The 14224-nt window shown below is 54.9% G+C and overlaps 1 protein-coding gene across 1 annotated transcript; it reads left to right on the forward strand.

The window, feature by feature from the left end:
- The first annotated feature begins 533 nt into the window (after positions 1 to 533).
- Positions 534 to 6949, forward strand: LOC137163560 (myelin-oligodendrocyte glycoprotein-like). The gene is made up of 4 exons (XM_067563829.1): positions 534 to 613; positions 2081 to 2443; positions 5964 to 6074; positions 6809 to 6949. Exons 1-4 carry the CDS (start codon positions 559 to 561, stop codon positions 6826 to 6828), a joined length of 549 nt encoding a protein of 182 aa, XP_067419930.1. The 5' UTR covers positions 534 to 558; the 3' UTR covers positions 6829 to 6949.
- Positions 6950 to 14224: the final 7275 nt, after the last annotated feature.

The raw sequence follows: 14224 nt of genomic DNA on the forward strand, positions 1-14224 counted from the left end.
TGCAAGCTCCCAGCCCTGGGAATTCCTTGGGCTGGTTGGAGCAGGGATGGTGTCATTATCCGCCCCACTTGCTTGGCTGAATTTTTGTTCAGTTCTCAGGCCTGTGCCCCCTCTTACTGGGGAGGGGGGGGGGGGGAAGCCACAGTGAGAAATCTGGGAAAGCTCAGGCTGCTTGAGAACCAGGGGTGAGGAGGGAACTTGGCCCTGCCCAGGCCCTGCTTACGGTCAGGAGCAGCCCTGTGAAAAGTGGGCCTGGTGGATTTTTGTCACGGGGACGGAGAATCTCCACATTTAGTTTGAAGCATTTTTGCTTAGATCCCTTATTGAAACGTCCCTGTGGCGTGCAAGCAGAGCCGGGAACGCCTGACGGCAAGTGAAGGCCCAGGCTTCAATACACAGCACGGACGCCCTGGGCTGGATTTGGGAATCACTGGGGGGAATCTCTGGCCAGGGCTGTGCGGGAGGCTGGGCTGGATGGGCACTATGGGCCCGGCTGGTCTGAGCATCTCTGGATCTCTCTGTGCATTAGGTAGGAAAAGCTGCTCCCCTCCTGCGAAGATGCTGTGTCTGGCTTGGTGTCTAGCACTGCTGGGAGGTGTCGCCGCAGAATCGGGTGAGTCCCCCGCAGGGAAGCCACAAGATGATTTCACGGGCAGCGGGGGACTGGCAAATGATGCTGTGGCCATCAGGGAATGCAGCTGGGCTGTGTGGAAGGAAGCAATGCAGTGAGCTAGCTCTCTGAGGTGCCCATCTGGCGCTCATCACTGTGTCATCTGGGCACCGCACGGTCTTTCAGCATGTTTATTCTCAGGCACCCTGGGAGGTAGAGCAGGTCTATTAGCCACGATTTAGCTATAGGGAAACTGAGGCACAGAGCCTAGAGCCTCATGGGGAGTCTGTCAGAGCAGAGAATTCGCACCCTCACCCATGGGGCCATCCTTCCTCTTCCTGCCCCCCATGAACGCAGGACGGGGGGCAGGCGCCCCACTCCATCCAGCAAACGGTTTGGAATTTGATGTCGCCCCCACACCCATTTCTCCCCAGTAGATGAGTTGCCTGGTGGCTATTGTCTCTGACGGCCCTTAGCTGGCTGGCGCTGTGGGTCTGTGATTGCTGCTGTCCTGTGGGAGTCCTGAGAGCCACACGATGCGGGGCCCTTCACTTTGGTCCTCTCCCCTGCCCCACCCTGCCAATCCACACCTGGGACCAGCCTAGCCGGGCGCTGTTGAGTCCCAGTGTAGGGTACAGAGAGATCAAAGGAACTGAATTTACATTACAAATGAATTGTTTTTACTGGCTGTGTAACACACAGGAAAACTGTGCTAATTGAGTCATTCATAAAACCACGCCATGCGCGTATTCAGAGACGCTGTCGTGCGTTCTCTGAGGAAGCTGCTCCATTTAGTTACTGCTGACACAGCTGTCTCCAAGTCGCTTGCTGCTGCCCCTCTGCAGTTTGAATCACTTGTGCATTTATTATTATCATGGCTAGAAACTGTCTGGCTTTTAAGCAGCTCCTTCTTTTATGGTAGCCCTTAGAAATTGCTTCGTCAGCGGTAACTAAAAGGAGCAGCTTTCTCAGAGAATGCACGAAAGCTGCGACTCTACCAAGCGTCTCCGAATACGCGCATGGCGTGATTTTATGAATGAATCAATTAGCGCAGTTTTCCTGTATGTTCGACAATTCATTTGTAATGTAAATTCAGTTCACTTGATCTCTCTGTACCCTACAGCAGTGCTGGGTACAGGGCGGTTGGCTTGGGTGCCATGGTTCTGAGATCTGCTGGAGCCCAGCGCCCTGTGCTGCACACCGCTTCTCAGCTTTGAACCCTGGTGTCTTCCTGTCTGCAGCGTCCTTCACCTGCCAGCGGCAGCAGTAGGCTGTTACCCATGTGCATGGATCCCTCGCCTGCTGGTGGCAGCAGTAGGCTGTTACCCACATGTTTGGATCCTTTGCCAGCGGGGTTCCATGAGCTCCTGTAGGGGGCTAAGGCTGGCACCTGCATGGCTTGATTGACACAGCTGCTGCCTTGGCTGCATAGGGATACCCAGTAATCCCCCCTCTTTGTCTCACCTGCAGACACGGCCCCTCAGGTGGGCAACAGCCCCCACCTCTACCACCTGGCCGGCCAGGACGTCACGCTGGAGTGCAGGGTCCAAGTGCTTCCGGAGATGGACCCGCGGCAGCTGCGCGTCCATTGGCACCTCCTGCGGGAGCCGGCGGAGATCTCCGTGGTACACAGCTACCACGAAGGGGCCAATCAGCTGGGTGACCAGGCTGAGGAGTTCAGGGACCGGACACAGCTCCTCCTACAGGGGATCCGCCAGGGGGTGGCGGTCCTCACCCTGGCCAACGTGCGCCCCTCGGACAACGGCACGTACAGGTGCTTCCTCATGGATGGCCGGGGCGCCGAGAGCATGGACATCGTCCTCCGCGTGGCAGGTAAATGCTGCACTCCCATCAGCCGGAAATCTCGGCCTGGCTACATTAGCTCCGGCGGGGTGTGCCAGCCTTCCCCCGCTGCCTCCTTTCTCCATCACCACCAGCCGGCCGGGCACTCCGGCCCAAAACCCGGTGCCATCTTCGACTCGGCCCTTTGGCTAGGTGCTTACGGCCAGGCTGGGTCTAAGGCCGTGTCTACGCTGCAGACCTTCGCCGCTGTAAGGTCTGCCGTGGGGCGTAATTAAGCCACCCCACCGAGCAGCGGTAGCTGTGTCTCCCGCTGACAGGGCGCTGTCCCCACGGGCGCTTTTGTTGGTGAAACTTATATCGGGTTTTCTCACACCCACGACCAACAAAATTGCTAGTGCAGACGTAGCCTAATCTTGGCCGATTCCTGCTGCAGAACGGCTCTGAGACCCGGCCTTCCCGAGCCGTCCCCACGGCTAAATCTCCTCTCCAGGCTTCCATCGTCTCACGCCTTGACCATGGCAACATCCTTCTTTCCAGCCCGGACAAACATAGCCTTGCCCCGCTCTGGGTCCATTTGGGGCCCTGCCGCAGAGATGGTTTTCCTCGCCCACCCCTTGGATCACGTCCCCCCATGTGACAGAGTCCCCCAGGGCTCATGCTCTGGACGCCTCTTGACACAGCCAGGCAGGACTCTAGTGCTTTGGAGTCTGTGCCCCTAGGTCTCCACACACCCGTGCAGCCGTCTCCTGCATCTGGCCTCGGAGGGGTCAGCCCCCCGGCTCTGCCCAACCTGTCCCTATGAGCCCCTTCGGGGGAGCTCTACATCCCCAGGAGGCCATGCACCCCACCTCTGCAGTCAGACGGGTTTATTAGTTCTCAGGATCACAGCATAGAAAGACTTTGCTAGCAACTTAACTAGAAGTTACAGCGGCGAGCACCTGGAGAGCCCCGTTCTCAGGGCCCCCCCTCCACACCAGCTCCTCACGGGGGACTGACCTCTTCCCCCCAGACCCATACCCAGTCCTTTGTCTCCTTCCCAAGCAAGGTGGGCACTCCTCTTCGTCGTCTCCACTTGCCACAACCTGTTGCAAGTGCTTGGGCCAGGGCAGGGGGTCCTGGCCAGGTCTGGGTACGTGTGGCTGGGGAAAGCCCATCTGCCCCCTAGTGGTCTCTGCAATGATCACACACCCGGGTCCCATCACCAGAAAACATGAGTAACACATGGGGAAACTGAGGCACACATACAGCACTCAGGGGAAACCTCCAAAATACCTCCACTTCGTCGCCCCTTTTTCTCTGCCTCCCTCCCCTGGCCCGCCCTTGTCCATCGCATCCAATGGGAGCTGCTGGTCTTTTCTTTCAAAGCCCTTTGTGGCTGTTTCGCACATGAGTCTCTTTATTTCTCCGGTGAAACCTTTCAACCAAAAACTCCCCAAACTCTTTGGAGGCCCAAAAGCTGAAAATTCCCAATGAAAATGCACATTTTCCGTTTCGCTGCCAAGCCCGTATTCCCGTGGGGGGAGGGAGGGAATGCCTCAGGGATTCTGGGCATGGGACGTTGGCATCTATAAATCCCTGGGGGTGGGCCTGGGTCGCCCATCTCCCACAGGGTGCTGGCGAACAAGAGGGGTGCAGAAAATGATGAAGGGCCTGGAAAAACTCTTCTGTATGGAGGAAAGACTGGGATTGTCTCCTGTGGGGAGAAGGCAAATAGCATGGATAGACTCGAAGGACAGAAGGGATCATAGAAACACAGAAGATGAGAGCTGGAAGGGAGCTCAGGAGGTATCTAGTCCAACCCCTGCTCAAAGCAGGACCAACCCCGACTAAATCATCCCAGCCAGGGCTTTGTCAAGCCAGGCCTTAAAAACCTCTAAAGATGGAGATTCCCCCACCTTCCTCGGTAACCCATTCCAGTGCTTCAACACTCGCCTAGGGAAAAAGTTCTTCCTAACATCCAAACTAGACCTCCCCCACTGCAACTTGAGACCATTGCTCCTTGTTCTGCCATCTACCACCATTGAGAACAGCCTAGCTCCATCCTCCCTGGAACCCCCTTTCAGGTAGTTAAAGGCTGCTATCAAATCCCCCCTCATTCTTCTCTTCTGCAGACTAAACAAGCCTAGTTCCCTCAGCCTCTCCTCATAAGTCCTGTGCTCCAGTCCCCTAATCATTTTTGTTGCCCTCCGCTGGACTCTCTCAGATTTGTCCACATCCTTTTTGTAGTGGGGGGCCCAAAACTGGACACAATACTCCAAATGCGGCTTCACCAGCACCGAATAGAGGGGAATAATCACTTCCCTCCATCTGCTGTCAATGCTCCTACTAATGCAGCCCAATATGCTATTAGCCTTCTTGGCAACCAGGGCACACTGCTGACTCATATCCAGCTTCTTATCCACTGTAGCCCCCAGGTCCTTTTCTGCAGAACTAGCCCGTCAGTCCCCAGTCTGTAGCTGTGCATGGGATTCTTCCGTTCTAAGTACAGGACTCTGCACTTATCCTCGTTGAACCTCATCAGATTTCTTTTGGCCCAATCCTCTAATTTGTATAGGTCCCTCTGTATCCTCTCCCTGCCTTCCAGGGTATCTACCACTCCCACAGCTTAGTGTCAGCTGCAAACTTGCTGAGGGTGCATCCACCCCATCCTCCAGATCATTAATGAAGGTCTTGTTTCAAACGAAGCAGTCGCATCCCAGCGCTGAGGGCTGGGGACATGGCCCCTCCAGGCCCAGCCTGGGGCTGGTGTTAAAACATCGGAAGTGAGGCGGGAGCTCGTTCTGAGCCAGATGCTTTATGCCAATGTCCCGGGTGTGTGTGTGGGACGGGCGCTCCCGGGGTCTCCGGGTTTAACACATCATGACCGGGAGGAGGCCAGGTGAAGATTTGGCTGTTCGGTTTTGCAGGACATGCGGAGCCTCACCCCTTTTCTCCCCTTTCCCAGCCCCGTACGAGCCACCCCAGCTCACCGTCCTCTCCCGGGATGGGGGGCAGGTGACCCTGCAGTGCCGCTCCGCGGGGGGTTTCCCGGAGCCCGAGATAACGTGGCACGATGGGAATGGGACCCGGCAGAGCCAGGCCGAGCCAATCGAGCTGGAGAGGAGCAGTCAGGGAGCCTTTGAGGTGCGGAGTAACCTGTCGGTAACGCACCACCCCGGGGCGTCTGTCTGCTGCTCCCTGAGCCACGGGCCCCTGCAGCAGAACATGAGCGTCTGCGCAACCCTCCCAGGTGAGCGAGGCTGGGACGGGGAGGCTACCCACAATCCCAAGGGGCGCACGCGGGAGGCATCAGCACTGCGGGGGGAGAGCCCCCTTCCCAGCACGACCCCGCCCAATCGTCTCTGCTTGGAGAGCGGCCACCTGGGGCCTGTGTCCAGAGACATATGCAGCCCCGCGCATCAGGTTCCTTCTCGAGGAGTATCTGGGGGGGCGGGGCTGGTTCCCTGGGCAGGCTGGAGTCACAGCACGCCTGCTGGGTTGTCTTTCCCCAGTGGTTTCCTCGTGGAGTGAAGGCGTCTGTGTCAGCCCTGCTCTCCCTCTCCTGCCGCAGCTGCAGAGCCGCGGTTTCCTGGGTGGTTGATGGCTGTTCTCATGCTGACGTTCGTGACCTTCGCCTGTGCGGTGCTGATACACTGGGTGCTGCCGCTTATCCCCGCCGAAGGTGAGTGATGGCGGGGAGGAGGGCACCAGGCGGGATTGGCTCAGGGACCCCTTCGCCCGGGGGAGGCTGGTCTGGACCCACCCGCTTTTGATGGGTCGAAACTTTCTTCTCACCAGCAGTCATCGGGGCTGCCGGGCCAGGTGGCTCCCCCCCTTGTCCTGTTCAGCTTCCCCTCCCTGGCGCCCCCCTCGCTCTGCCAGCCTGAAGCATCTAGCCCAAGCCAGGCCTCGGTTTGCAGCAGTGTCCCTCGCCCCCAGCCAATTCTGCTCTGTCCTCTGAGGCTGGGGCTGGAACAGCACCCAGGGGAATTAGGTTCCTTTTGTTTTATTGCAAGTCAGCAGCACCGGACTACACGGGGAACAGGCAGCCGCATTCCATCCCTGGATCTGCTAGCACCTCCGTGTCATTACCCTCGGGGCACAGGTGGGGAAACTGAGGCACAGAGACACGAGTTGCCCTGGGTCTCTCACGAGCAGAGCCGGGATTAGAGCTCAGGCATCTGGAGTCCTAGTTCACTGCACAACCCACTGGGCCGTGCTGCTTCCCTGCTAGCTCAGCTCCATTGTTGATGGTGGCAAGTGTGAAGGTGGGGAGGGGAAACGCTGATCCCCAAATCCCCTATTTTTAGAAGCAAAAGTTTCCATTGAAATGAGTCTTTTTATCCGGGTCGGAAGATCCATTTGTGGACCTGGCAGGGTCCCCACCCAGCTAACGCCGCCTCCTCATCCCACCAGGCTTTCACATCAGATGGTGATTGATGCCCGACTCCCTGGGCTGGCTCCCTATCCAGAAGGACCCTCCCCCGTGGAAGAAATGGCTGAGCACTAGGTCTGCACAAAACCCCCCGCAGCCGGCAGGGAGTGACTGGACCGAGGAGGAACGAAGCCTCCTGGGACGGAGGTTTCTGGGTGGGGCGGGGTTGGGAACTTGCACCACGTGGCCCTCGCTGCAGAGGTACCTGCAGACTAACGCACTGACCTCAGCGTCCCTGCTAGGCAGGGAAATGTTGGACCTGAAAAAAAATCTTCAAGTCTGCTTTTGGAAAAGGATATCAACTACCCCAACTTACTTTATTAAATGAGAGTTACCAAAAACAACTGCAACTCATTTTCAGTGAAGTGTGCAAAGTCCTATGGATTTTTTGCATAGTGCCAGTGACTGTGGCAGAAGCTGAAAGACGTTTCAGCAAGCTAGCACGCATCAAAAACTGCAGGCCTTCTACAATGGGGCAAGAAAGGTTAAGTCACCTAGCTATCTTGTCTATTGAGTGTGAACTTGCAAGAGAGATTGACTTTGGGGGGCTAATCCATGATTTTGCAATGAAAAAGACCAGAAAAATAAAACTTTAAAGTTAATTGGCCTAATTATAAAATGTTTGCAGTCACATTGGCCCATTAGAATAAACAAATCAAGACATTGCCAGCATATAATACCTGTAATAATAATAATATAATATAATAATATGTATAATATATATGATAATAATAACATATATAATAATATATAATGACCAAAAAGTTACAAAATAGTCAGCAGACTTGTAGGACTCTCAGGCTGGGTGTTATGTTAAACAATAATAACAAAGGGAGGCATTTTTCAGAAATGTAGAATATGTAACAGTAATTTCAGAATTCAAACTTTTTTCATGGCTCATGAGATTGTATGTAGGAGATGAGGGATTGTGGTGTGTGTGTGTGGGAGGGGGCCTGTGTTACAAGTTTGTACTGGGCCCATGAAAATTATGCTTGGGCCCTGCTGCGGGTGGCGGCCCTCCAGCCGGCACGCCTCTCCCCTCTCTGCCGTGCCGCTGGGATGAGGTCTCCAAAATCCAGTCCCGCTGCACTGGTGCCTGGAACGTGCAGCCAGCAACGAGCAGCGTTTGCCACCTGCAAGTGCATGTCCCGGGCCACTGGCTAATTCTCAGTGATCAGCAGCTGCAGGCGGAGGAGAGAGGGACGGGGGATGCAGCTGGTGAAGGGTCATGTTCCCTGCGATGGAGGGGGATGGCTCAGCTGGACCCATCAGCAGCCCAAGGCAAGGCCGTTTGAAAGGATTCGGCTCGGGGAGTTGGGTGGACCCCTTCCCGCTCCACCCCCAGCGTGCTGGCGGAGGCAGCGCAGCAGCCAGCGCTCAAAGGCTGGGAGGGGAGCGCAGGGAGGGATATTGCTGGAGCCCTAGCAAGGAGGCGGGGCAGAATTCGATCTCGGGTTCGTTTGGAAGGATAATTATCGATGTTTGTTTAAGGTTTTTTTTTACATGTTTATTGATTTAAATGGTCCCAATTGAGTGAAATTATTTGGGGGGGGGGGAAGGGGTCAGACAATTATTTAGTGACAGTCAACGTTGAGATTCAAAGCGTTGAAGCTTTGTAGCTGTTAAACTGCAGATTGTCAACATCCCAGCTCCGAGGGGGCAAAACCCATCTCCTGAAATTGGTCCCTCGCCCCCGTTGGTACCAGCCGCTTGCCCGCCCCTTTGTCACGGGCCAAGTACAGCAGGGGGGAAGCAGCGGACTCGGGCGCTAATGAGTTCTCCAGCAGCTGTTTTCTTCCTTGGGCTCACTGTGTATTTCAGTTGTTATCAGTGGGAATATTTTTTGTCAGGGTGCGCGTGCTTGTGTCACCGACGTTTACGGACAAGTCCTTCCAAACCCGCTAAGAGGACGACAGCGGGCAAGGGGTGGATGGGGGGGGGGCTGGGAATGGGCCCACCAAGAATTTTTATGTAATAATTCCTGGGTTGTGTCTTGTCAGGCCCTTGAGCCAGGCCCTGCTATTGCAGGCAGCTGCCCTGGATACAGGGTTGCCAACCATCCGTAAATTTACGGACAGTTAGTCAAAAAAATGTACAATTTTAATGCTGTCCGTAAACCTGTAAGTCAATGAAAAGGTCTATGAACTTGGGTAGAAATAAAACATGTTGTATTTTGACATGGATTGTTGTCGTTCGAAATCACTTCTTGTATCACAAAACTGCACCGACCAGGACTGTATCAATTTCCTGTTTTCTGTTGCGCACGCCCAAAGAATGATGATATAGCTGAGGTTAGTCCTGCTTTGAGCAGGGTGTTGGACTAGATGACCTCCTGAGGTCCCTTCCAACTCTAATATTCTATGATTCTATGATTCTATGAAAGAACCTGGTTGCTCAAATAACTGCAGCTAAAACAATTGCGTAATTTCAATTCCTGTGTGTAGAATATCGCGCCTGAACGCATACTTTTGTGACATTAGTGCATTGATTATGGCAGGGGTTTCCAACCTTTTTTAGAAGCCGTACCCCTACGGTCTCAAGGTTTCACCTGAAGTACCCTTCATGGCTTTCACTCCACCTGATGTTCCCACCGTTGCAATCAAAGGCATAATGGCCTAAAATGAACACCTTTTCTTCATGTATCTAAAATAATCATTTACATCACAACAGAATGGACACTATTACGCTAGGACAGAATTCTGCACTCCCCGGCCCCGCTGTGTTTCGTGACCCAACGCCCCTCCGCAGGCCGGCGCCTCCTGCCTCCTGCCCCATCCGGCGTGCAGGTCCCACCCCGCCCCTCCTCTTCCCTCATAGCGCCGCCCCCTGTCAATTCTTCTCCCCCCTGAGGCCCCACCCCAACCAGGGAGCCCAGGCCACAGTGGGGAGCCCTGGACCCTCCACCTGCCCTGGGTGTGGGGCCCCCAGCCTGTGTCCCTGTCCCGTGGGGCACAGCACCCAGGACAGGCGGAGGGTCTGGGGCTCCTTGGGGCCCTCTGATCACATGGCCAGAGGGTGGGGCCTCAGGGGGGCAGAGGAGGAGCAGGGGATGGGGCCCATGGCGAGAGGAGGAGGGGGAGGCCATGACAAGGGCGGGGCTGGTACCAATGCAAAGTGCAGCCCCTGGAAAGTGGACAGGCATGCCCCCTCCCTGGTTCTGTCCCCCCGGCGCCCGTGCGCCTGTTCATAAATGCATCAGGCTCCAGCTTTTAATTCAGTTCAGTTGACCTGCTGGAGGCCGGTCCACGCCCTCCCTCCTCGGATGGTCAAAGCCGCCTTCTCGGCTCCCGCCGCCATCAGGACGCTGTCTCATGGGGCTGCGCCATGTGAAATTGCCTCTGGAGCTTTCCCCAGACGTAGCAGGTCCAGGGATCGTGGCCTTTGACCCTTGCCCAGGCACAAAGTCTGCCCTGGACGCCGAGGTTTATTACAGGGAGAAGGAAAGTCCCCAGTTACCCCGGCTGCGCTCATTGTACCTGCAGCCGCCACCCTCACGTCCTGCCACACGCTAGGCTCCGCGGGACCTTTCAAGAGATGATCGTCACTAGGGGGATCCCGCAGGGCTGTCCCGCTTTTAGCTAGCCGGGAACCTGCAGTGCTGTTGCAATTCTGAGCACCCAGCCCCCTTCTGGGGAGACCGGTCGATCCCACAGCTGTTACCGCTCGCTCACGTCAAGCATTTGTAAGCCTCTGGCCTCGTCTAGGTAAGCGAAAATGGTACCAACCTCAGCCCGCAGACCTTGCGTCTCAGCTCTGCTTCACCAGTGCTTCCAGTACACCCGCGTGCCTGCTACGTACTTGTCAGTCCTGCACCTCCGTGAGCATGCGGTGATTAGCTGGGACCCAGCACATGCATTGCCCATAACAGCGATCAATGCATGGGGAAAAGAACCGAGGGGGGCCAATCCCTGGCCAGTTTATCCCCGCTCGTGCTGGGGCCTGCATTTTCCTTTGGCTTCAATCGCTTCTCACCCCTCTGGTGTATGTATAGGGCGTGACCAGACGCCTCCTCCGCCTGCCTTTTAGGTTAAACAAGCCACGCTCCGGTCCCCTGATCGTCCAAGCCGCCCTTCCCGGTGCCGGTTCCAGGCTGAATTAACCCCCTAGAGATGTGGTGGAGCCGCTGTCTCCTGAGGTGGTTACATCCAATCCAGACAGCTTTCAAAGAGAGGCGGTGCAATTCACTGGGCCTTCTGGGCTGGATGCACGAAGCCCAGGTGGCGGGCGGGGTGAGGAGGGGGATTCTCTGGCAAACTGCTGCAGGGTTGGGATGGGCGTAACTGGGAACAGAGCTCGGCCCATCTTCTCGTCTTTTGCAAATGATATTCAACCCTCAGCAGCGGGATCGCAGTAGCCGTGAGCTGTGCAGGCAGGAAGCAAATTGCAGCCTGGGGTCCGCGATGGGGCAGCCCCATCGCTCTTGGGGAGAAAGCGATCTGCTTTGAGCCATTGTCATCCCCCCCGCCCTTGACCCCAGGCCTCGGCTGCGGAGCCCACATGGGACGGACGCCCGGCCCTGACAGTGGGGGCCCGTTGACATGTCGCAGTGTAGTACTGTAAAAGAAAAGACTAGCAGGATCTTATTCAGGGGGACAAGGTGATACACGGCGTTTATTATGAGAAAAACACAATTATGTTAATAGCTAATATCTAGTACCTACACACACATACACCCCTGCTCCCAAATGTTCTGCACTCTGTCAGTCCTGATCGTTGCCTGAGGTCGTAGCTGGTGTTTGCAGCTCGTGGCGGTTACCTGGCCGGGGAAGCCAGGCACGAGGGAGAGCGGGGTCTCTGTCGGGTGCACACAGACACTCATTGATGCTACGCAGAACGTTACCCAAAGTTTTACAATCTCACCCATGCCTTTATAGTTTGTATTTTTCATGTGTGTCTATGCGTTATGCTGCCTCAGGGCTCCTATGTGATCGCTGATCTCCAGTCAATTGCAGACGTGACTTTGACTGTCCTCTTGTCTTGATTATGCTTTGTTCTTTTGTTGCTGGGGTGGAGTCTTCTTTTTGCTTTCCAGGGACTTGTCTGCATTCTTCAGCTGTTAGGGTGGTACTTGTGTTTCATCAGGACAGGCTGGCGTCGGAGACTGATCCCATCACACCCCCCCCCAACCCCTTCATTCACACATCTTGTTCACACATCTAAATGAAATTACACAGTATACACCTAAAAACAAGTTTCATCAAGATTTCATCAAGAGTACCAAAATGGAGTACATTATTCAAGATGGAGTTCCACATTTACAATCTGGAGTCTGGTGGGACATAAGTTACAATGTAGCAGGACAAGTTATTAACAGAGTTACTTCAGTTATGACATTAAAGGACAGATACACAATATTGACTAACAGATACTCCAAAGGCAATTTCTAAGGGCTACCATAAAAGAAGGAGCTGCTTAAAAGACAGACAGTTTCTAGCTGTGATAATAATAAAGGCACAAGAGATTTAAACAGCAGAAGGGCAGCAGCAAGCGACTTGGTGACAGCTGTGTCAGCGGTAACTAAAAGGAGTGGCTTCCTCAGAGAACACACGACAGCCGCGGCTCTACCAAGCACCTCCTGTTACGTGCACAGCGCCATTTTATGAATGACTCAATTGGCGCGGTTCTAGTGTGTGTGATATCGACAGTAAAGACACTTCATTTGTCATGTAATTTCAGTTCATTTTATCTGTCTTGTACCCCTACAGCAGCGACATTTGTTCACAGGCTTTGGGAACAGTTTTAGCGCCTGGCCCCCCAGGGCGTGTTCCCCTTCCTGTGCCTGGCTGACATTTCATTCCTAGCCTGAATCGGTTTCGTTTCCTCTTGCAGCCAGTGGCTCTTGTCCCAGGGGTCAGTGAGCCCCGTGTGCGCAGTGATCCCTTTCCCCACAGAGGCCCGTGGTGTTACCCAGGGTTCTGCCAGGCCAAAGCTTGTGGTAACTTTACTTTGTGCGAGGGGGTGTCAGGGAATAAACCAACTGGAGACACGGCCGACAAGCCGCTAGATGGACCGGTAGAGACAGTGTAACACAAAAGTGCTCTTGCTACAAAGCTATGCTTTACTTAAGCTCAATCACTTACACACTCAACAGGTTAGTAAAACACCTCGACCCACAATAACGACTGAAGTCTGGGTTTTGAGTGGGAACAGCGACGGTTTTCCAGCTGTTGTTGGAGGATCCAGAAGCTGTGTCCAAGAAGAGACCCCACCAAGCCTCTCCCCCCATTTATCTTTGTTAGTAGACAATAACAGATTAAGAAGGAGGACAAACAGTGTCACAAGCTGGACCTAAGGTTGCCAGAGTACTTCATTAACTAGATGACAGAATCTGCATGTCCTGAGGCCTGCGCACACATCTCCCAGAGGGCACGCATAAATAAGCTGTTTGGTCTTTTCCTGAAACACAGATCCCAGCGCATCCACTAGAGCATGGGGGATGGGTGCAGGGTCAGGCAAAGGTTGAGAAAGTGGCTTCCTTCCCCTCCCGGCTTAGTAACGCCAACGCTGCACAGGCCTGTGGAAAAGCCTGCCAAGTTTGGCTGTTGTTAGCAACAAATATGCTGATCAGTTTAATACATTTTATTAAAGATAATGTTTAACAATCATGTGGTCCTTGGCACTTTTCCTGGTCTGTCCAAATCTCCCTGTATGGTGAGGCTGGGGCTGAGTCCCTGCTTGGCCTTGTCATGGTGAAATCACTGTGTGCGCTGTTGGTTCCCGGAGAGGAACTGCCTGGGGCTGCCCAGCCAGGCTGCAGCTGCACAACGATTAGGAAATGAAACTGGCACAGACCCAGCTGTGATTCCCCTGAAGGGCAGAGCCGAGCTGGGTTTTAAAGCCAGGAGGGTTGGGAGCTGCCATGCGGAGCAGGGACCGGCTCACGGCACTGAATGCTGCTCTGCTCTCGCGGCTGAGTGAGTCCCTGGATCGAGCTGGGGGCTGCCGTGGGTGGCTGGGCTGGGGCGCAGAGAAGGGAGATCTGGGTGTTAGTGGGGGGGTTGGGTCCTGGGCAGAGACCGGTGATTCATAGCCACCAAGGCCAGCAGGGCCCATTGTGCCCGTCCCATCTGAGCTTCAGTGTGACCCAGGCTGGAGAATCTCGCCCAGTCCTGGGACCTCGTTCTGCTGGTGTCGGCTGGATCGAAGAGCCCCTGGCTCTCAGAAATATCCCCCATAGCTACTTCTAGACCTGGAACAAGTCACTTTTGATCCTTCCCTTCTGGCTTGCTAGACCCAGCTCCTTCAGCTTCTCCCACCCAGTGGGTTTCCTGGCCCTTGCATCTTCTCGTGGCCCTTTCCTGGGCCCAATATGTCGCCAGCTTTTGTGCAGGGCAGACACTAGAGATGGGTGCAGGAACTAGCAATGGCCTCCCTGGTGACATCCCCTCCTTGGTCCT

Source organism: Emydura macquarii, unplaced genomic scaffold (genome assembly GCF_026122565.2).
Source record: "Emydura macquarii macquarii isolate MOO-44397 ecotype Brisbane River unplaced genomic scaffold, CSIRO-AGI_Emac_v2 contig_2627, whole genome shotgun sequence".
NCBI classification, from domain to species: Eukaryota; Metazoa; Chordata; order Testudines; family Chelidae; genus Emydura; species Emydura macquarii.

Excerpts from the sequence above, each read along its gene's own strand:
- LOC137163560 (XM_067563829.1), top strand. The coding sequence starts at position 559 with ATGCTGTGTCTGGCTTGGTGTCTAGCACTGCTGGGAGGTGTCGCCGCA. Across the intron at positions 2,444-5,963 it reads CATCGTCCTCCGCGTGGCAG|CTGCAGAGCCGCGGTTTCCT; the intron begins GTAAATGCTGCA and ends CTCCTGCCGCAG. Across the intron at positions 6,075-6,808 it reads GCCGCTTATCCCCGCCGAAG|GCTTTCACATCAGATGGTGA; the intron begins GTGAGTGATGGC and ends TCATCCCACCAG.